Source organism: Castor canadensis, chromosome 14 (genome assembly GCF_047511655.1).
Source record: "Castor canadensis chromosome 14, mCasCan1.hap1v2, whole genome shotgun sequence".
NCBI classification, from domain to species: Eukaryota; Metazoa; Chordata; class Mammalia; order Rodentia; family Castoridae; genus Castor; species Castor canadensis.
Genome location: NC_133399.1, coordinates 91,912,015 through 91,936,538, shown reverse-complemented (window position 1 = coordinate 91,936,538; position 24,524 = coordinate 91,912,015). Strand labels below are relative to the sequence as shown.

The 24,524-nt window shown below is 35.1% G+C and overlaps 1 protein-coding gene across 18 annotated transcripts in view; it reads right to left on the bottom strand.

Annotated features, from left to right (window-relative positions):
* Positions 1 to 24,524, bottom strand: part of Nek1 (NIMA related kinase 1) — a 239,241-nt gene that overhangs the window by 105,748 nt on the left and 108,969 nt on the right. For 11 of the 18 annotated variants that reach the window (XR_012441543.1, XM_074054990.1, XM_074054995.1 and 8 more), the window contains 4 exons: positions 8,594 to 8,677; positions 8,091 to 8,174; positions 7,579 to 7,656; positions 6,942 to 7,037 (listed from right to left, as the gene is read on the bottom strand). Coding sequence is in view for 17 of the 18 variants with exons in the window: in XM_074054990.1 (XP_073911091.1) it covers positions 6,942 to 7,037; positions 7,579 to 7,656; positions 8,091 to 8,174; positions 8,594 to 8,677 (342 nt within the window). In the remaining variant the exon portion in view is untranslated. Of the gene's footprint in view, positions 1 to 6,941; positions 7,038 to 7,578; positions 7,657 to 8,090; positions 8,175 to 8,593; positions 8,678 to 19,343; positions 20,247 to 24,524 lie in introns of those variants that run through there. The other 7 variants (XM_074054992.1, XM_074055006.1, XM_074054997.1 and 4 more) reach the window with 3 other exon arrangements.

Sequence of the window (24,524 nt, the reverse complement as noted above, 5' to 3'; positions counted from 1 at the left end):
TTTAGATAAAGCAATATTAGAGATAAAGCCCTTTGCCTAAGATACAAGGAAACACAGGCCCATAAACATTAAGCCATTCCCCAAATAGTCTAATTAATTGGCAGAGCTGAGACAAAAACTCAGGTATTCTTATTTCTAGCTTCATTTTTTTCTCCCTGACTATACCACAATAAAGTCAATAAACATATGTTTACTAAACAACTCTATGCACATATCTGAAATATGATGAATCACAACAAAAGTCCCAATGAATTTATTTCTTTTACTGTTCACCTGAACTATGCTGAGCATTCTACATGGTGAATCACCTAATACTATTTGCTTCAAAACAATGAAAGTTAGCTCTGGAGGGAGAGAAGCAGAGAAAGAAGGGTAACATTAGACATGGTTAATGCTTGGCCTTCCCATTAAAAAAAGGACCAAAACAACAAATAAACTATGTTTTAACCACTGTGAGTAAAGGAGAGTAACTAGCGAGAAATTAGCAGAGTAGCCTAAACCTTGTGGAGCACAGAAGTTCAAGCTGGCCAATATAGAGGAGGGAAGGAAACACTTTGCCTCTGCCTCTCTAATTTCCCAGTTAGGATCACTTTAGAACCAGGAGGGACTTCTGCCTGGGGGTGGAAGGGAAGTTAAAAAGCCCTGACACCACTCATTACCACTGTAGATACCAGCACTCTTCACTACTGGAGAATCCTGCAGTTCTCAGAGGTCTGAACACTAACTTAGGAAGATGCCTGAAATCTACATGGTAGTACAAACTGCAGAGGAGGAGCCTATGTTGTACATTGCCTGCTGTCACCAAACTCCTACTGTGCTGTGCCATCTTGAAACTATGGCCAGTGCTGCTTCCTGGAGCACAAGCCACAGCTGCACCCTGCCATTCTTGGGTTGCTGCTGCTGCATCTAGTCTAATAGAGCCTAGACCACTGTTACGTCCCACCACTCCAGAATCCAGAATCATCACAACAAGGTACCTCCTCTTTTGGTGCCCAAGTTGCTTCTATGCCCTACTGACACCAGAACCCAAAATGTACCCTGCTTCCCAGGGCCTGAGTCTCTAGTACCAACCCTCTTTCCCAGACCTGCACTGGTTTTGCACACTGAGCACGAGAATCAGATGCATAGTCCTTAAATTTGTGGGAGAGCCTTGTCAACTTGTGCTTCAGAGAGTAAACTTGTTCCAAAATCATAGGTACAACAGAATTTCATTAAGACACTTCCAAGTGTTCCACAGCCACTCCAAGAACCTGTGCCCTGGAACACAGTACCTCTGTGGCTCATGGTGGGAATGTCAAAGCTGACACTGACAGGGATCCCCTCAACTGAATCTTCCCACTGTGAGGAAAATGAGAACAGGAGGACCCATGAAACCACTGCCATTGAGAACCCTAATAACCTAAGTTGCCACCTCTGCTATCATAGACTCTTACAGTCTAGAGCACTGAAGTACTCACAGATACTGCTGAAGAACACTACATGGAGACTACATTACCATCTCACTCAAACCAGATTCAATGCACCCTGCCCAAGTGATATCTGAGGACTCATTTATAGGTGAAAGTCTTTCCCTAATAAAGCCACTCAAAAATTTGGAAGAATTGACCTTTCCAATAGATGTACAGACATCAATTCAGTGATACAAGAAACATGGAAAGAGAAACATGACAACACCAAAGAGACAAAACAGTTCTCTAATAACTGACCTCTTGCAAATAGAAATTTACAAATTGCCTGAAAGGAGGGCTAGGTGTATTGTTTAAGTAGGAGAGCACCTGACTAGCAAGCACAAGGCCCAGTAACCACACACAAAAAAAAATTTTCCTGAAAGGAATTCAAAATTATGATCTTCAGAAAACTCAGGGAGATACACACACAATTCAATGAAATCAGGAAAACAATTTCATGATCTGAAGGAAAAATTCAAATAAACAGATATAAAAAAAGAATCAAACACAAATCTTGGAGTTGAAGAACTGAATGAATAAAATAAAAAATGCAACTGAGAGCTTTGGTAGCAGATAGCTTGAACAGAGGGAAAGGAAAAAGAGTGAAGAAAGCCTATGAGACTATGAGACACCGATAAGTGAGCAATATTTGCATTATGGGAGTTCAAGAAGATGAAGAGGTGGACAAAGTCACAGAGGCTTATTTAGAGAAAAAATGGTGAATTCTTTCCAAGTTTTGTGAAAGATATGGACATTCATATCTATGAAGATCAAAAGTCCTCAGACAGTTTCAACCCAAAGAGGTCCTTACAGAGGCACATATCAGAATGCCAAAACACAAAGAGGGAACTTCAAAGGCAGCTGGAGAAAAGCATTATATGACATACATAGCAATCTCCATGACATTAATAAGTGGATTCCTCTGTAGAAATGCTGTGGGCTAGAAGAGAATGGGAAGATACATTCAAAGTATTGAAAAAAATTGACAGCCAATACTACCATCAGCAAAGCTATCTTCAAAAATGAAGTCTTTTCCAGATAATTATCTTATCTGAAGCTGAAAACTTCACCACTGGGCCTGCCTTATAAAAAATGTGCAAGGAAATTCCACAAGAAACAAAAGAGCAGTAATTACAATTATGAAAATATATTAAAGTATAAAACTCACTAGCAGAGGTAAATGTAGTCAAATACAGAATACTTCATTACAGTTAATGGTGGTATTTAAAATAGTCTATTATAACTATGTGGTGTTTTATGTAAGCCTCTTGGTAAGCACAAAGCAAAAAAAAAAAAAAAAAAGTACCATAGCAAACACCCAAATGAGAAAGAGAAAGAAATCAAAGCTTAGCATTATAGAAAATCAATCACAAAAGTAGATAACAGATGAAAACAGGACCAAAAGATATACAACATAACCAGAAAAAAATTTTTTAAATGACAGGATTATATTCTTAGCTATCAACAATAACCTTGTATATAAATTGATTAAACGGTCTAGTCAAAGGACACAGAGTAGGCAAATGGATTTAAAAAACAGATCCAATTATGTTGTTAACAAGAGACTCACTTTAACCTTAAGGATACACGAAGGCTGAAAGTGAAGGGATTGAAGATATTCCATGCAAATAGTAACCAAGAGAAAGCAGAATGGCTATACATATATCAGTTAAAACAGACTTCAAGACAAAATAGTCAGAAGAGGCAAATAAGGCTATCATTTAATGATAAAGGGGTCAATTCATCAAAAGGCTACAGCAATTGTATGTGTTTGTATCCACTCAACATTGAAGGATCTAAATATACAAAGCAAATATTAACAGACATAAAAGGAGAAATATATGGCAATACGAAAGTAGGGGATTTTAATACCCTATTTTAATGATAGATATGTCAACCAGATGGGAAAAAAGTTTACAATGCTTTTTCATTCCCTAAAGATCAAAGACGTAGGTTTTTTTCTTGAACTACATAATAAGTATATAGATGTTTTTGGAAGTGTGTTGGATGGGTATATTGACACCTAGGGTAGTCTTCTAGTAGTAGATAAGCCTGACTCTAAACGGTCATGTGAGGAAATTAACTATGCCACTATATATAATTACCCAATAAAAATAATATATAATAAAGAGTGTAGAATACTTTCTTAGAGATAAAGCAGTATTCCATGTAATTTGATGAATAATGTACATAAAGTTGTAGAACTATAAACCCTAACAGTGTTTCCAGAGCTGTTCCCTGTCCCTTTCCTCCATCACTACTACCATCAACAACACAATTTCTCTTCTTAGGGAAAGTTAGTTTAATGCTAAAAGTTCACCAGAGAGGCTTTGGAACTGGGGCCCTCAGCATAAGTAGAATCTTTGTTTTGGTTTACTTGAATCCTTTGATAATAAATAACTATTATCTTGTAGCGATTTCCGGAACTACATTAACATCCAGTAATCTTGATATAAGGAACATGGCTCCAAATGGATTTCATGATGTGTCTTTAAGTGAATGAGGGTGATGGTGAGACCAGGGATAAGAATATTCTAAGGTAGCCAGAAAGGGAGAGGCTGTCCACAATGGAAGAAGTCTTATAGGCATATATGTGAAGTCTAAAGCTAGAAATAGAAATGAAATATGCAAGAGCTAAATGCAACAAAGAAGGAACTCACCACATTCAAAGTATAGTTTCTGATCTAACAAGGAAAGAGAATTCTATAGACATGTTGCTTGAATTGATGTTAAGAAATTCGCACATTTGGTTCCATGCTATGATAACTTACATAAAAATTAAGAGATTTGTTTATAGATGCAGAACTACAACCCAGGGATGTCAATAGAAGTGTTGAGCACCAACGAGAATGAGAAGGACTGTTTATATATATGGCTACTAAGTGAACACATATATGTCTGTACTAACTCTTGGACAGTTGTGATATTGTTGAAAGAGCAGGAAATGAGAAACATGATGTAAAAAGAAAACCTGTGCAGGGAATTGCTCTTTAGAGAACCATTATACAAGATATACATAAAATAGCATTTTAATGTTTGTGTGGACCATGTTTCAGTTTACTAAGGCCAAGAAAAAAATGACAAAACTCATGATTTGGGTTCTCTGAGGTATATTAACTTGAGCTGTTGGAAGCAAAATATTCTGAGTCACTTAAGTGAGTAACCCTACATGATTAGAGAAAAGGAAGCAGATCCCTTTGATAAATGTAGGCTATACCAGTAGACTACATGCCAACAGCAGAAAAACTAAGACACAAACATTCATCCTACTGTGGCAACACAAAGGTAACATAGCAAAGCAAGTGAACTATATATATATAAGCCTGCTGCCAAAATAGGGCCTGTGTGTATATACCGTTGGGAGTACATAGAGAATAGCTGACCCAGTCTCGAAGATTATAGGTATTGCATAATCAATGGCATGAAGACCACTATAAAATACTTTTTTGCCCAGGCCATTTGCATAAATTTGCATTTTCAAATAAGGCTAAACTGAACTGAGCACACAAACTTGCCATATTTGATGGATAAATTACTATCCCAACTACCTTCATAGGCTAGCTAAGTGGGATGTTAAATTGGATTATTAAAGACTGATCAAAAAACTACAAAGGATCAGTGGCCCTTAAAGCTTGCAATTATGGTATTGTAGCTAAACACAAGGATAACAATAGGATTACCACGAGGAAACCAAACTTAAAAACAATATCCAGGGACTTTTATACCGATTCATCCTGATACAATCCTTGCCTGCTGTGAAAATCAGCAGAGGCCTGAATGCTTTGTTTCTTGGGCTGAAGATGTAATCCCAGAAGACCCAAAGGAGGTTGTTCCTAACTTCTGTATATGTATGGTGACAAGGTAGGCTCACAACTATTTTCAAGATCCGGGTAAGTTTGAAAGTGATTTGGGTAACAGAAGAAGAAATCATTGGCTCTGAATATAAAAAGGAATGATTTCTACTGCTGATAAATTTTGTTGTTACAACTTTTTCTTAGGGAAAATGCAATAAACTATCAGTTATTGTTTCATACTAGTGGCCTATTTATGCTATATCTGAAAAACAGGAGAAAAACAAGAAATGCTAGATTAAAAACATGATTCAAATAGCACAGTAATCTAAAGTCAGTTAAAATTTTGGTCAATGTGACAGGAAGTAATTACCAGACACACTTGGGGAAGAAGTGACACTTTAGCATAGTGATTGTTCCATTATTCAACCTTAATCAAGCTAAGAATGAAGTTCAGGAAAGGAAAGTGTAAGAGGAAGGGAAGTTTATTTAGACTTTTAAGAAAACATAACTAGCAGAGGGTGGAGAAATCAGTATAGTTGTTACCTAAAATTACTCTGAACAGAAATAAAAGGAAATTTGTTTCCTTAAGACTTTTTTTTTTTTTTTTGGGCAGCAGGAGCAGTAGTACTGGGCTTTGAACTCTGGGCCTCAACTTGCAAGGCTAGTGGCTCTACCACTTAAGCCACTCCACCAGCCCTTTTTTGTGTTGCGTATTTTCAGGGTAGGGTCTTGCAAACTATTTGCCTGGGCTGGCTTCAAACTGCCATCCTCCCAATCTAGGCCTCCTGAGTAGCTAGGATTTACAGTTGTGAGCCACTGGCACCCAGCCAGAAAAATACTTAGTCTTATTTCTGACTTTGGGAGTTCTGATTCTTTTATTTACTCTTGTAAATCTAACTGATTCTTTTTCTTTGTGGATCTAGTAAGAAGAGAATCTTCCTGTAGATAACATCAATGGGTAGATTAACAAACATAATCATATTAACAATTAGACACAAGATTTATGATAAAATTATTAAGCATATTTTGGTTAAAACACTACAAAATACATAAAGGCTTTAACACTGGGTAGCGAACAACAGTTCTTAAGTTATCTTGTAAGCTTAATGTAATACCAATACAAATTCCAACAGGATTAAAAATTACATTAAAATTCATTTGGTAAAGAAAAAGAAAGAACATGACTAAGGAGAACAAATGTAAAAAGGAGAGTAAAGGCAAAATGAAGGCAGAGTCCTATTAGAAATGAAAACATTCTAAGCCTCTAACCAACATAATAAGGTAGAGTAGAACAAGGAGATAGAGACAGCAGAGGAAAAAGCCCATATGTGCTTGCTGCACATATGCATAGACTGATTTTCTAGTACATATAAGAACTTAATGAATTTTAAAGGTAGTATATAAATCAGTGGTAGAAGGAGAATGTAATCATTACATGATGCTGGGACTTTGGCTACTTGACAATATGCAAATAAAAAGTTAAAAAAGGAATACAATAAATTCTCATCTCAAATCAAACTCTAAAATAACTTCCCTGTATATTATTCTCAAATTGGAGGTAGAGATGGAGAAAGGGAGGGAGAGAGGAGAGAGGAAATAAGAAAAAAATTAAAACTATAAAACAGTAACACTGATTTACTACTTGGTAAGAAATATAGTAACTATATTAGCGAGATTAAGAATATGAAGTAAATCTTACATGTTCTTCCCACATTTTCTTTTCTCTCTCATATGCTTCCTTTCTCTTTCGTTCTAGTTGTTCTTTTAATACAGCAGCCCGTGCATTTGTTTGAGCCTGAAAATAAAAACTACTAAGAAAACTGGTTGTCACAAAGAGGGCATAGGTTCCCCCTACCCCTCAGGTCTATAAAAATACTGATGGTTTTAGCCAACAAAGATGTATGTGTCTGGCTCCAGAATAAAAATTAAGATTAACTATACCCTCAGCTCCTTGAATGAGGCAGGTATTCAATAAATACTTGTTGAATGAAAGTAAATGTAGGTACATTAGAATGTAAAGTAAAACTTAAACATTTAAAACAATTATGCACAACTTCATTTATCTTTAGAGAAACGGTAACTGTAGATTTCATTTTAAAGAATACTCAAGTTACAGGTTTTATGTATTCATGTCAGGATGTCATTTAATTGCTTTTTATAAATACAGCATAAAAAGAAAAAATCAATTTTCAAAATCCAAAAAAAAGATAAAGGGGAAAGAAAAATTAAAGCAAAAAGAATAAATACAAGTGATCTGAGGATGCAAAACTTAAGAACCCAATTTTCTACCTCAGCTTTCAATTTTCTCTAAGAAACAGTTATTATTTAGTCTATACCTTAAGAGATTCAATTTTTTTCCGCCTCAAGTCAGCTTCTTCACTTCCTTCTTGTACTTTGGCATTATCAGCTTCTTTCTACAAAATAAGTAGAAAAACACACCATTTAGGAAAGGACTGTTAAGTTTGGTCAGAATTTTGAGAGATAATCTAAATAAACTAAAATCTAAAAATGTGAAATGGACAATCATTCAGTACTGTTAGTTTTCTCCCAAAGCTGCAATCTAACACTCCACAACTATCAACTCAGAGGACAATGGAACAAAAGATAAAAAGAGAGTGAAATAAAATGCACATCAGTCCTTTCATGAACATTAGTTCCATTTTCTTTTCAGAATTCATCCGGAACAAATGGTCTTTGCAATTTTAAATCATGTAAGTAAGATTTACTTTATTCCTGTGTGCAGTTTTCTGGTCTTTGACTTTCACTCAATTTAAGTTTTTATTGACACAACATTTTTTTATCTTAATCTATTATTTAATTACTTTGCAAAACTTGATTTTCAACCTACCTGTTCACCACGAATTTTGGCTTTAATCTGTTGGCGTTCATTGAAATTCTGTAGTCGTATTTGTCTCAGTCTTGCCAGATAAACCTACACAAAGGAAAAAAACACCTTACATATTCATTTAAAAGAAAAACTATGAATATTTTTACTGCTAAAAATTTTAAGGAAAAGTGTTAATCTGAATACAAAAAATAAAAGTTCTGACATTTGGTTAATGGAAATGGAGTATTAGCTTTCAAAAGTCTAATTTAAAGCAAATTTATATCTGAAAATAAAGCAGTATGTTATAAATACAAATTTTTAATTTTATCAAAAGAAAAGAAATTGGAACTCAGAAGAATGGGACAAAATTATGACACAGCACATCAGTCAAAATGTATTAAAAGGTCCCTATAGACCTAGAAAATATTCAAATCATTGTTAAGCATTTAAACCATGCAAGAAAAGAAGGCAATAAACTCAAAAATGGCTGCATGACAGAGGTATGGAACATGCGGGAAGCATACCTCTTCCTCTTTGTTTCTTGGCTTCCCTCCTCTTGAAGAGCTGGACCTGCCTCCATACATAGATGCCAGGTTTTGCAGGATTCCCTGTTTATTATTTAAGTACTAAGTTTAAAGAATGACTACGGCTACATTGTCAAATCCATGTGCCACTTTATTTCTTTTGGAAAATACTGACCACTTCTAATTGCTAAACTGTGAAACTCTGGCATTTTCTATTTTGGTTGATTGGTTTATTTGTATGTTTATTAGAACCCAAGGCCTTACACATGCTAGGGAAGTGTACTGTCACTGAGCTATTTCCTTCAGCAATTTGGCATTTTCCTATATCAATTTAGCAAGTACATTCAGTGAGAAGAGAAGGAAGCAATTAAATTCCGAACATAATTACTCAAAAAAGAGACCAGCTATGTTTTTACTAGCCATTTAAGAGGTCTTAACAAGAGCTTTAGAAGTTAAAAACCCAAATCAGTTTTTTTGCCTTTAAAAAGAGCCAATCCATTTCTATATACATTTATTTACATACCACATACACATATAAATATTTGAGTAGAATGCTTCTGAATTCAACATATGTGTTGTATATTAATTATAAGATTTAAATCAAACTCTACTCTCAGGAATGCCCTGGTGCAAGTGTTCATTTCCATACCTAGACACAAACTAATTTTTGAACATAAGTAATCAAAAATATGGAATTATCTTATTAGACATTAATGTGCTTTAGCAAAACAGACTGTCAAATTATTTATTTTCTCTTCCTTCACTGTTCAAGTACCTCCCAACTTAAAAAAAAATCTTAGTCCCACTTCCCTAATATCTTTTATCAGCTCATTAAATGTGTATGTTTTATATTCATCATCTCCATTTTCCTGATTGCCATTCAATTTTAACCACCTATAATCTGCTTTTGGTACCACTACAATTCTAAAAGTGTTCTTAGGTCACTAAAAGCCTCAGAAATGACTCAAATAGAGACTATGGACATGGCTCAAGTAGAACAGCATTTACCTAGCAGCCAGGAGACTGAGTTCAATACTTAGTACCGGAAAAAAAAAAAAAGGAAATGATTCAAATGGAACCTTTTGAGCAATTTTTGCACTGAATATTTTCACTGAAAATTAGTTTTGACTAAATCATCTTACATATCTCTCCCTCATAACAAATTATTTACTGTAAAATTTAAAACATAAAATATGTATTATTTATAATCCTAATATTTGAAAAACTTAAAATTTAAGGGTATTATCTTCCAAATTTCCTTCTATTCATCTAGCTGAATGTACACATACTTATTTTTACAAAAGGCAAAATTACAGAATTATCCTGATTTTTTCACTTAATATTATATACTGAGACTCTTCTCACATTCATTTCATACAGTGTAAGAACGGACTTGGAGGAGAGGCAGAGGATATAGTTCAGAGATAGAGTGCTTGCCTAGAATGTACAAGGTCCTGGGTTTGATCCTCAGCATAGAAAAATAAATAAATAGGTGTTGGGGGTTGGCGACACTAGAAATAATATAAATTAAGAAACTCTTTTGGAAATCCAGAAGTCCAAAGAAGACAGACTGAGCTAAGGCAGAAATTGAAGGAACAATTGCAGCTTTATTAGGAGACAGAACGGGTAAGTTAGTAGTCATTTGTATTCGGTAGGTAAGAGAAAGGGAAAGAAAGATATCTCTCAGTTTGCTGATGTGGGTTGATGATCATGATCAATAACTGAGCTAGGAATAAGATCAGGTAGTAAAAATAATAATAAGATCAACTTTAGAAATTGATGTACCTTTGCTATATACAAGTGTTGTTCAGATGTCAATTTACAAATTCCAAATTCTATAGTTCAAGATAAAAGGATTATAAGGTTGGGTTTTGTAATGGTTGTTGCTTTTGGAGACTGGATCTCACTAAATTGCTCAGGCTGGCCTCAAGCTCCTCCTGCCTCAGCCTCTAGAGTAGCTAGGTATGAGTCTGGTGCCTCCTGTGCACCACCTTACTGTTGTTTACGTCATGAGGTAAAAGACAGATAGAAGTTATCTGTAAAGTTGTTGAGCAATAGTGGAGAACTAAGTATTACTATAGAGTATATAGTCTTTCTCTCATGGCATTTGAGAAATACAAGAATTTGAGTTTCTTTGAAATTAAATAAAACTTTATAGCTTGAAATATTCTAGATTCACAGAAAAATTAAAAGATATGTACAGGGAAATCCCATACACCGTTCACCAGCCTCTTCTAATTTTATCATTTCACATAACTGTAGCACACTATGAAAACCAGGAAACTGACATTGGTTTACCTGCTATACATGCACACATCTCTGTTATGTCTATTTATACAATTATTTTTTGTGGTGGTATTAGAGTTTGAACTCAGTGCTTCACGCTTGCTAGGCAGGCACTCTACAACTTGAGCCATACCTCGAGTTTGTATCTATACAATTTTATCACATGTGTAGCCTTCTGCAATCATACCATACTCAAGATACCTAACTATATCATTACATTTTATAGCTATTTCATTACTGCCATCCCTAACTCATCAATCACAAATCTGATCATTCCTATTATATTTCATGAATTATATATTGTAATACACAAAAATATAAATATATAGACTCATACAATATGTATCCTTTTGAGATAGCCTATTCTCATTCAAAAACAGTTTCCTTGTGGTTTGTTCAAGGTATTGGATGCACCAACAGTTCATTCCTGTCATTGCTAATATTCCATAGTAAGGATATGGTGGTACAGTATAGTTTGCTCATTCATTCATTCACCTATTAAAGGACATTTGGGTAATTTCAACTTCTTGGATATTATGACTAAACTTGCAGAAAATAACAAAAGAAGAACAAACAGACTTACTATGAAGATTCATGGACAAGTTTTTAAGTGAAAAAAGATTTCTTTAGGACATGAACTCAAGCCTGAAATTGTTGGCTGTTTGTATGCTAATAACATTTTTACTTTTAATTGGAACTGCTGAACTATTTTTCACAGTGACTATATCATTGTACAGACCCACCAATAAGGTATGGATGACCCAGGTTCAAAAATTTACCAGCATTTGCTTTTTACAGAATTATTTATTTTAGCCATTTAGATGTGTATAGTTATGTTTGCATTTCCCAAGTGGCTTATGAACATCCTTTCATGTGTTTACCATCTGTATATCTTCTTCAATGAAATGTTCAGCATGGTTACTGTTCATTATTAAATGGAGACTGTTTTTAATGCCGAATGTTGATGCTTCTCTATGCTCTAGATGTAAGCTCTTTGTTGGATATGTGGCTTACAAGTATTACTCCAAGTTGAAATTTATGTTTTCTTCCTCTTAAAAAGGTTTCTTTTCTTTCTTTCTTTGGGCTCATGCTCAGTTGGGTAAGTCCAACACTCTTTGCCTAGTGCTGGATCCTAAAATTTTCGTTTTTTTTACTACAAGTTTTACAGTTTTCTGTTTATACTAAAACCTATGCCTCTGTTCTGAATTAACTTATGAGGCGTGAGGTTTACCTCAAGAATTTTTTTGTTTGCTCACGGATGTTCAATCCCTTTAGCAATAATACTGAAAAAGGCTATCATCCCTCCAATGAGTATCTAATTTTTTTTTACTTTTTTATCAAGAGCAAATTAGGCATATTTCTGTGGATATATTTTTAGATTCTTCATGTTGTTCCATTGATCTACATTTCTATTCCTCCATTATACTTCATATTCATCACTATAGTCATAGTAAGTTACCCTTAAGATCAGAAGGCATTCTTCCCACTTCTTCATAATTTTCTGTCTACTATAAGGTCAAATTAAATTCATTTCATATGAATTTTAGAACAAGTCTGCCTATACATACCTGCCTATACTTCTGAATTTCTTTTTGTTCTGTGGTACTGGGGCTAAACGCAAGGCCTATACCTCAAACCACTCCATCAGCCCATTTTTTGTGATTTTTTTTTTCCAACATAGAATTACACCAACTATTTGCCCAGGCTGTCTTTGAACCGCTATCCCCTTGATCTCTGCCACCTGAGTAACTAGGATTACAGGCGTGAGCCACTGGCACCTGGCAACTTCTGAGATTTTAAGACGACTTACATTAAACACAGATCGGTTTAAGCAAAATTGCCACTTTCAATATATTAAGGTTTCTCGTTCATAAACATGGTATGATTTGCCAAACATTTAGGTCTTTGTTGATTTCATCAACACTTTATCATTTTAACGGCACAAATCTTGCATACATCTTACTACACGTTTTTCATTCTCTCTGGAGCAGCTGTAAACAGTACTGCATTTAAAAAATTAGGGTCCACTGCTCATTGTCAATATATATAAATTCAACTGATTTTTGTGTATTGATTTTATATTCTGCAACTAGAGTGCATTCACTTTTTAGTTATAGAAGCATTTCTATAGAATTGTTAGGGTTTTCTGTACAGATAACCTTTTCATTAAAAACAATAATAATTTTATTTCTTCTCTTCATACCTATATGCTTTTAATTTTTTTTCATTTGCCTTATTCCCTCTATTGCTAGTTTGCTATCAGCTTATCATAAATAGGTGGATTTTCTCAAGATTTTCAGAATCAATTGATATATAATTTTTATTCTTTAGTCTGTTAATATTGATTATATTGATTCTCTAATATTTAGACAGACTTGTATACCCAGACTAAATTCCACTTGATGTTGGGGGGGATTCAGTTTAGAAAACTTGGTTGGGGAGAATACTTGCATCTAAGATCATGAGAAATATTGGTCTGCAGTTTGTTTTTTGTGCTGTCTTTGGTTTGGGCAGTAGGGTAATATGGGTTCACTGGGTTACTATTTGCTGGAAGAGATTATATCATATCAAACTGGTGTAACTTCTTTGAATGTCTGTGAACTCTGCATTGAAACCATGGAAAATTATTTTCAACAGATTTTTTAAAATCACAAATACAATTTGAGACACTCCGCAAGTCCATTTTTGTAATTTTTTTTTTTTTTTTTTTTAGAAAGGAACTATTTTCCTAGGCTGGCTTCTAACTGCGATCCTCGTGATCTCTGCCTCCTGAGTAAGTTAGGCTCACAGGTTGTGAGCCACCAGCATCTGGCATAGACACATTTAAAAAATAGTTGTAGGCCTATTAAAGAAATAGGGGAGGAAGAGGTGGCACAAACAATGTATATACATTAAGTAAATGTAAAAACGATAAAATTTAAAAAGTGACAACTTTTAAAAAAAGAAACATATTTCAACTTGGCTAAGTTTTGGTAGTTTGTTTTTTGAACAAATGGTTCACTTCTTCTAAGTTGTTGAATTGATAATAAAAAGTTGTCATAAGATCTATAGTAATATCATTTGTTTCATTCCTGATGTTGAAGATCTGTCTTTTTTATTGGTATTGGCATTTGAACTTGAGGCCTTACATTTGCTTACATCACTTGAGCCATACCCCCAAGCCCTTTTTTGATTTAGTTATTTTTCAGGTAGGTTTCACTTTTTTATGGGGCTGGCCTCAGATTGCCATCTCCTCCTTATGTCCTCCACGTAGCTGGATCACAGGCATGCACCACCTGCTAAGCTTATTGAGACAACTTTTTGCTTACCATAGCCTCAAACAATGATCCTCATGATCTCCACCTTCTAAGTAAATAGGATTACAGGCATGAGCCTCTGCGCATAGCTGTGTCTTCTGCTTTTTTGTTGTCGATCTTGCTATGTATTTATCAATTTCATTACAATTTTTCTAAGAACGAGCTTTCTGTTTCATTAAATTTCTCAGGATAATTCAGTTTCAATTATATTGGTTTCTGCTCTTAACTACTTCATTTGTTCTCCTTACTTTGGGTCTATGTTCTCTTCTTTTCTTCTACTACCTAAAATAGGAACTTAGGTAACTGATTTGAGTCATTTTTTCCCTTTTTTTGGGTGGGAGGCAGGCTATGACAGGGTCTTGGTATGTGGCCCAGGCTGACTTGGAACTTGCAGTCCTCCTGCTTCAGCCTTCCAAAGGCTGGGATTACAGATATGCACCACTGTGCCTAACACAGTTCTTCCTTTTGAATGCAAACAACACTACAAATTTCATTTATAGCAGAGCGTTAGCTATATCCCACAAATGCAGGTATCTATTTTCATTTGATTCTATGAATATTTAAAGTTGCTTTCAGGTTTCCTTTTTGACCTACTGTTTTAGCGGTGCATTATTTATTTTTGAGTAATTGCTGATTTTACTGTCATCTTTCTGCTTGATTGAATTATATACAAATAATATACTCTGTATAATATAAATTCTTCTAAACTTGTTGCCTGGTCCATGTTATACTATCATCTCTATTTTGGTGGCTTTTCCATGGATGCTTGAAAAAATACATGTATTCTGCTGTTGGGTGAAATATTCTGTAAATGCAAATTAGACACTGATGGTTATTGGTGAAGTTTAGCTATTTTATGTCCTTGCTGATTTTCTGAGTAGTAGTATTATCAATTTCTGAGTAAGTTGTTAAAATCTCCAATTACAATTGTGGACTTGTTTATTTCTCCTTTTAGCTCTTAGTGTCTGCTTTATGTACTTTGCAGCTTGGTTGGTTGGTGTATATCTGTTCAGGACTGCAATAACTTCATAGTGCACTAATTCTTTTTTTATGCAGTGTCTTTATTTCTCTTTGTCCTTTTATTTAAACTTAAGTTTTCTTGGTTACCAACAAATTTACTTTCCTTCACTTAAGAATGCCTTTATTTTCCCTACATCCTTTTTTTGGGGGGGAGGTACTGAGTTTGAACTCAGGGCCTTGGCCTTGCTAGGCAGGCAGTCTACCACTTGATCCTTTTAATTTTTTTTAATTGTTGTTTTGGATGGGAGTACACTATGCCATTTACAAACATTCTTACAATATATCATACTTTAATTTACCCCTTCCACCATTCTCCTTTATCCTACCTCCCCCCATTCCTGGAATAGTTTCAAACAGGTGTCATTTTTCCATTTACATACATGTGTACACAGTATTTGCACCATATTCACCTACCTACACCCTTTCCTCACCTCCTCCTCCCCCATGTATCAACACCCCACCACCCAGGCGGACATGTTCGACCCTGCTGTTCTCTGATTTTGTAGAAGAAAATAAATGACTTTTTTCTTTTTTTATTTAAGATAGCTATACAGGAAAAAAAAAAGTGCTGGCAGAATGGCTTAAGCAGTAAAAGCATCCACGTAGCAAGCATGAGGCCCTGAGTTCAAACCCCAGTGCTGCTACAAAAAAAAAAAGACTTCTTGCCAAAAAAAAAAAAAAGGCTGGTAGAATGGCTCAAATGGTAAAGCGCCTGTCTAGCAAGCATAATTCCATAGTTCAAACCCCAGTACTGCCAAAAAAAAAAAAAAGATAGCTACACAGTGAGTTTCCTTGTGGCACTTCCATGTATACATGTATTACAGCCCGAATTGGTTCATATCCTCTGTTTTTCATCTTTCTACCTTAGTCCCATTTTTATGGTGCTTTCAATAGGTTTAAAAATTCTGTATTTATTCTTATATAGAGTACATCGACCATATTCACCTTCTTAAATTCCTTCTTTTACCCTCCCCCTCTTGAACATGACTTACCTTAGGGTGACCTAGTATTTTCATAATACTGCTGTATTTGTATTAGGTCTCTATTCTACATATGAGAGAAAATATGCAATTTTTGGCCTTCAGAACCTGGCTAACTTCATTTAAGATGATGTTCTACAGTTCCATCTATTTACCTGCAAACAACAAAATTTCATTCTTCTTTGTGACTGAGTAAAATTCCATTGTATATAAATACCACATTTCCTTAATCCATTCATTTGTAATGGGGTATCTTAGCTATTTCCATAGCTTACCTATTATAATGCTGCAATAAACATGGGTGCACAGGTGTCTTTACTATAACCTGACTCACATTCCTTTGAGCATATCCCTGGGAGTGGAATTGCTGGATCATATGGGAGTTCTATGTTTAGTTGGCTCGGTTTTTTTTTTTTTTTTCTTTTGTGGTACTGGGGCTTGAACTCAGGGCCTACACCTTGAGTCACTCCACCAGCCCTTTTTTGTGATGGGTTTTTTCAAGATAGGGTTTCGTGATCTATTTGCCCAGGCTGGTTTAACCATGATCCTCCTGAGTAGCTGGGATTACAGGTATGAAGCACTGGTGCCTGGCTTTATTTTTAGTGTTTTGAGGAGCCTCCACACTACTTTTCAAAGAGGTTGTGCTAATTTACACTCACACCAGCAGTGTATGAGGGTTCCTTTTCCCTCACATCCTAGCCAACATTTGTTTGTGAACATTTGTTCACATTCTAACAGAAGTGCATTAGAATCTTAACCTGGTTTTGATTTGCATTTCCTTTATGGCCAGGAATGTTGAGCATTTCTTCATGTGTTTTTTAGCCATTTGGACTTCTTTTGAAAAAGCTCTATTCAGTTCATTTGCCCATTTCTTCACTGGGTCATTGATTTTGGAGGAGTTTAGTCTTTTGAGCTCACTGTATATTCTGGTTATCAATCCCTTGTTAGATGTATAGCTGGCAAAGATTTTCTCCCATTCTGTGGGTGGCCTCTTTAATTTAGAGACCATTTCTTTTATTGTGCAAAAGCTTTTTAATTTCATAGAGTCCCATTTGTCAATCCTTTCTCTTAGTTGCTCAGCCACTTGAGTTCTGCTGAGGAAGTCCTTGTCTATGCCTAAATTCCACTGTTTTACTTGCTCTTTCCTGCACTAGCTTCAGTTTCAGTGGATTAGGTCCTTAATCTACTTGACTTGATCCTTGTAAAGGGTAAAATACATGATTCCCTTAATTCTTAATGGTCAATTTAGTCAGATTAAGATTTGGGATTGATAGGATTTTTCTTTCAGTACTTGAAACATGTTGTTACACTTCATCTGGCCTCAGATAAGAAATCTGTTGTCTTTCAAATTGGTGTTCCTTTCTCTCTGGTTGTTAAGATTAATTTTCTTGGACACAGAAGATGGTGGCTGGGAGAACTTTCCTGTATTCCCAAAAGACTAAAACCAAGGTGTATGGTTACAGGCAGAGTAAGGTAGTATGGAAAGGCATGGGCGTACATCAGTAAACCATAGACAGAGACCCCATGAAATCCAGAAATACTGAACTTTAGATGTGTAAAAGAAACAAAGGACCCTAACATCAGGTGTATGTAACATAGTAGGGAAAGGGGAGGATCACCATCAGCAGGGCTTTATGCATGAGAAAAGGAAACACAGGGAGTGCTATAGGCATAGAATCTGGAACTCTGCAAAAAGACAGTTTAAGACAGAGATCTGCAATTTGTAAAGCAAGCAGTCACTGAAGAGGACTTGTGCCTTGTCCCCCTAGCACAGATTATTTTGCTTTGGTCACTTTCTACATTGTTAGAACCCCAGAGACATTTGGTGGAAATGCAGCTGCTACTCAGCCATTTCCCATGCCCATGTGCACACCCACAGAGTGGGCTCTGGTGTGAGGGGGCATCAACAGGTCTACAGATTCAGTTGGCAGGAGCAACTTGAAGGCAGCTCCTGCATTTACCAAATCTCTAGGTCCACGTAGGAGGATTACTGGTAAGAATTCAGTACAACAGTGGTCACTGTAGCTTGAGTACCTTGGTTGGGAAGGCAGGGCAGGGCTGAACATCCAAACAACCCTTTGTGTTCTGACGTGTTTAGATTGCAAAGAGAAAAAAATGCTCACTGCCCCTTCCCCCCATCAAGTGAACTGAAAAAAAAAAAAAAAAACCCAAAAAACCAAAAAAACCCAGGAGTCTGCAGAAAAAGCAGTGTCCCCATCCTTCATCTCCTCAGCAAGGAGTAGCTACTGGTTGGTCTTTTTCTTTTTAATTACTTTCTTTTATTTGTTTGATTTCATTTTTCCTCACTATTATTTCCCATACCTTTATTTATTTATTTTTCTTAAGAAATTATTTACTTGTTATTGTTGTACTGGGTGGGGGTAACTGTAGCATTTACAAAAGTTCTTACAATGTATCAAATATTTTATACTTGAATTCACCCCCTCCACTGCTTTCATTCCCCCTCCTTTTCTCATACCTTTATGCAATATACTTTTCTATCTTGTTTCTTTTTGCCTTTTCCTGTCCCCTTCATTATTACTATGCTACAAATACTTTTATCTTTACTAATTTTCAAATTCCTCCTTTCTCCTATAGTTTTCTTAGTTCTTTTTTCCCCTCTCTTTACTGGGGGAGTAGGTGAGGTTTCCCATCTTTGTTATATTTAAACATCTGTTATGATTTTGAGTTATTATTGTTACTGCAGTTTGCTTTCTCGCTTCCCTCACTGCCCCCCCCAGTGACAGAGGGGCTTGAGACCTCAAGAGAAGGTTGATCACTAAGTAGATCACTATAGAAAATGGTAAGATATACACAGCCCAACAGATGCACAAATCACAACACAGAAAGACAAAAAATATCATAAAGCAAGGCAGCATGACTCCTCCAAAAGTTCATTCATAACTCCTCAATAATTGAACCCAAAGATGTAGACATGGCTGAAAAGACAAAGAGTTCAAAAGCCTAATGTAAAAATGATGAATGATCTCAAAGCTGAGACAAACAGATGACTGAAGTAAAGAAGTCAGTTCAAGACTGACTTTGAGAAATTCACCAAAAAGACAGATTTTGGAAAAGACCACATGGAAATCTTCAAAATGAAAAGTCCAATGACTCAACTAAAAAAATCTCAATGAAAAATATCATTACCAAATAGACTAGATCAAACAGAAGAAAGGATTCAAAAACAAAGCTGAGGAATGTACATCGGGATATCAATAAGGAAAAAAAAAAGCAATTATGTCCATAACTTTCAAGAAATCTGGGACACGATGAAGGGACTAAATCCATAAATGTTTGATGTAGAGGAAGAAGGTGAGATGCAAACTAAAGGTATAGGGTTTCCCCCCTCTTTGAGAGCTTCTAGTCTTCTTTTTTAAATATTATCATATAACATTTCTACAGGGAGATAATCATGATATTTACATATGTGCTTACAATATATCTTAGATGCATCCCCTCCACAGCTCTCCATTATCCCCTTCCTCAATTCTTAGAATAATTTCAACAGGTTTCATTATTCTACTTTCATATATGAGTAGAAAATACATCCACCATATTCACCCTCACTCACTCTTCCTTTAGGGCTCAATGGTACCCTCCCTCAGAAAGACCAGTTTTTACCTTCCTGTCCTTCATCTTTTTATAGTGTATAATGATTGCTCAAGGGGGTTTCACCTTGGCATTTCAGATACACACAGACACACACAGACATATATGTATATATATCATGTAAATGCATAGTTTTGCAGTGAAATTATAGAAAATTTCCCAAATCTAGGGAAAGATATGGATATCAAAGTGTAACAGGCATTTAGAAGTTCAAATACACGTCATAATAAAAGAACTTTTCCTCATCAGATTGCAGTTAAAATACCAAGAGTACAAAAAAAAATAATGACTATTAACAGCTAAAAGAGAAATACCAAGTTACCTAAGCAGGCAAACACATCAGAACTTCAGGAGAGTTCTCAGCATAACCCCCAAAGGCCAGGAAAGCATGGAATGATATGTCAGTCCCTGAGAGTAAGTATTGCCCAGCCAAGATCAGTAGGTCCAATAAAGTTATTCCTTAAAATAAACAAAGACACAAAGACCTTTCAAAAAGCATAAATTAAATAAATTCATGACCACTAAGCAGAAGATACTTGAAAAAATACTACTACTACTACTACTACTACTACTATTACTACACACACACACACACACACACACACACAAATACCACATACAGAAGAGGGAGAATGACATTCACATAAAAAAAAAATAAATCTCACAAAAATAAGTAAATGAAAATTAGAAAAAGAATCAAATATTATCAACTAAGTAAACCACCAAAGCTCAAAAGAAGTAAGGGAGAGAGAGAGGAAGGGAGGAAAGAGATGGAGGGGAGAGAAAAGAACAAAATGTATTTAAATCAATCAGGAAAAAAACACACAACAAAATTACTGGAATTAGCAAATACCTCTTAATAATAACTCTAAACATAAATGTTCTTAGCTATCCAATTAAAAGATGGAGACTGGCTAACTAAACTGAAAAACAAAACAAAACAAAACAAACCAAGACCCAACCATTTGCTGTCTGCAAGAAAACACCTCACCTGAAAGGAAAGACTGAAAGTTAAAGGATGAAAAATGATATTCCAGGCAAATGGAATCGAAATGCAAGCAGGACTAATTTACTCTTATCTGACAAAGCAGACTTTAAGTCAAAATCAGTCACAAGAGATAAAGAGGGTCACTAATAGTAAGAAAGGGAGCAATCCATCAGGAATATATAATAGCTGACTATCTACCCATGCACCAAATGTTGGTAAAATTTCCTAAAACAAATGGTTCAAAATCAGTCACAAGAGATAAAGAGGGTCACTAATACTAAGAAAGGGAGCAATCCATCAGGAATATATAATAGCTGACTATCTACCCATGCACCAAGTGCTGCTAAAATTTCCTAAAACAAATGGTACTGGACATAGGGAGACAAATAGGTCCAGATATAATCAATAGTAAGTGACTTCAATGCTACACTCTCCATTAATAGATAGATCATCCTGATATAGAAAGTTCAGAGTTAAACTTCACCAAAGATCAAATGGACTTAATAGAATATTAAGAATATGATTCTTTTATATTACAGAATATTCCATCCAACAGTGGTAGAATACACACTTTTCTCAGCAGTTCATGGAACTATCTCCAAAATAGGTCACATCTTGTATAAAAAGAAAGTCTTAGTAAATTAAAAAAAAAAAGAAAACAAAATAGATAATTCTATATATCTTCTCAGATCATAATGGAATAAAACTAGAAACCAATAGCAAGAGAAACTATATTAATACATGAACATTGAACAATACAGTTTTGAATGATCAGTGGATCACTGAAGGAATCAAGGAAAATTAAAAATTCCTAGAGTCATCTGACAATGCCACTTACCAGATTATGTGGGGTATAGCAAAGGCAATTCTTTTTTTTTTTTTTTTTTTGTGGTTCTTAGCAGTTTTATTTTATTTTATTTTTTTAAAACGCAATTCTTAGAGGAAAGATTATAGCTATGAGTACATACATTAAAAACTCAGAGAAATCTCAAATAAATAACTAAATGATTCACCCCAAAGTCTAGAAACACAAGAACAATAGAATTCCAAAATTAGTAGAAGGAAAAAATAAAGAGCAGTGCTAAAATTAATGAAATGGAGACTAAAAGAACAACAGAAAAGATCAATGAAAAAGTGTTGGTTGTTTGAAAGGATAAAACAAGACTGACAAACCCTTACCCAAAGTAACCAAAAGAAAAAGAAAGACCCAAAATAATAAAAGTAGATACTGAAAATTGGATATTAAAACAAATACCACTAAAATGCACTGGATTGTTAGGGAATATTTTGAAAAATTATAGTGCTATAACTTGAAAATCTAGACAAAACGGGTAAGTTTCTAGACATATATGCCCTACAACAATCAATGCAAGAAAAATTTAAAAACCAAAAAAGATCTATAATGAGCAACAAGACTGAAGCAGTAATATAGTCTCCCAACAAAGAAAACACCAGGACCAGATCAAGTCATTGCTGAATTCTACCAGAACATTAAAGAAGAATTAACATCAGTGCTCTTCTTTCAATTTGTAAAATGGAAAGGGAAAGAATACTCTCAAATTCATTCTGTGAAACCAGTGTTACCCCACTACAGAAACTACATAAGCACACAATGAAAAAAGAAAACTATAGACCAATTTCCTTGATGAACACAAATGCAAAATTTCTCAATGAAATGCTCACAAACCAAAGTCAACAACATGTTAAGAGGGTCATATACTGTGATCAAGTTGGTTTCATACCAAGGATACAAGGATGGTACAATACATGTGAATCAATAAAAGTAATATGGCACATAAACAGAATCACATGATCATTTAAATAAGATGCAAAAATCCTTTGACAAAATTCAATACCTCTTCATGGTGAAAGTCCTGAAGAAAGTAAGAATAAAAGCATTATCTCTTGACATAATAAACATTATATACAACAAATCAAAAGTCAACATTATATTGAATGGGAAAAAATTAACAGCATTTTTCTCTAAAATCAGGAACAAGACAAAGACACCCATTCTCATCACTCTTATTGAATACAGTGCTTCAAATCTTAGCCAGAGCAATAAGGGAAGAGAAGAAATAAAAAGGATAAAAATAGGAACAAAAGTCAATTGAACTTTGTGTGCAGATGATATACTTGAAAGACCCTAAAGACTCAACCAGAGTACCCTTAGATCTGATAAATACTTTCAGAAAAATGTCAAGATATAAAACCAATAAATAAAAAATCAGTAGCATTTCTATACATCAATGCTAAACTTGCTAAAAAAAAGTTTTTAAAAAAATTCCAACTAGACAAGGATGCCCACTGTCTCCACTCCTATTCAACATAGTACTGGAATTCCTAGCCAGAGCAATTAGGCAAGAAGAAGGAATAAAAGCAATACAAATAGGAAATTGGTAAAGAAACTGTGAAAATATCCCTATTTGCAGATGACATGATCCTATACCTTAAAGACCCAAAAAACTCTACTCAGAAGCTTCTAGACATCACCAATAGCTACAGCAAGGTAGCAGAATATAAAGTCAACATAGAAAAATCATTAGCATTTCCATACACTAATAATGAACAAAATGAAAAAGAATATATGGAAACAATTCCATTTAAAATAGCCTCAAAAAAAATCAAATACCTAGGTTTAAACCTAACAAAAGATGTGAAAGACCTCTACAAGGAAAACTATAAACTTCTGAAGAAAGAGATTGAGGAAGACTATATAAAGTGGAGAGATCTCCCATGCTTGTGGATTGGTAGAATCAACATAGTAAAAATGTCTATACTCCCAAAAGTAATCTACATGTTTAATGCACTTCCCATCAAAATTTGAATGACATTCATTAAAGAGATTGAAAAATCTACCACGAAATTTATATGGAAACACAAGAGGCCACGAATAGCCGAGGCAATACTCAGTCAAAAGAACAATGCTGGAGGGATCACAATACCTGACTTCAAACTATATTACAAAGCAATAACAATAAAAACAGCATGGTACTGGCACAAAAACAGACATGAAGACCAGTGGAACAGAATAGAGGACCCAGATATGAAGCCACACAACTATAACCAACTTGTCTTTGACAAAGGAGCTAAAAATATACGATGGAGAAAAAGCAGCCTCTTCAACAAAAACTGCTGGGAAAACTGGTTAGCAGTCTGCAAAAAACTGAAACTACATCCATGTATAGCACCCTATACCAATATTAACTCAAAATGGACCAAAGATCTTAATATTAGACCACAAACTCTAAAGTTGATACAGGAAAGAGTAGAAAATACTCTGGAGTTAGTAGGTATAGGTAAGAACTTTCTCAACGGAACCCCAGCAGCACAGCAACTAAGATAGCATAGATAAATGGGACTTCATAAAACTAAAAAGCTTCTGTTCATCAAAAGAAATGGTCTCTAAACTGAAGAGAACACCCACAGAGTGGTGGAAAATATTTGTCATCTACACATCAGACAAAGGACTGATAACCAGAATATACAGGGAACTTAAAAAACTAAATTCTCCCAAAACTAATGAACCAATAAAGAAATGGGCAGGTGAACTAAACAGACAGGTGTTGGCGAGGATGCGGGGAAAAAGGAACCCTCTTACACTGTTGGTGGGAATGTAGACTAGTACAACCACTCTGGAAAACAATTTGGAGGCTACTTAAAAAGCTGGACATCGATCTACCATTTGATCCAGCAATACCACTCTTGGGGATATACCCAAAAGACTGTTACTCCAGAGGCACCTGCAC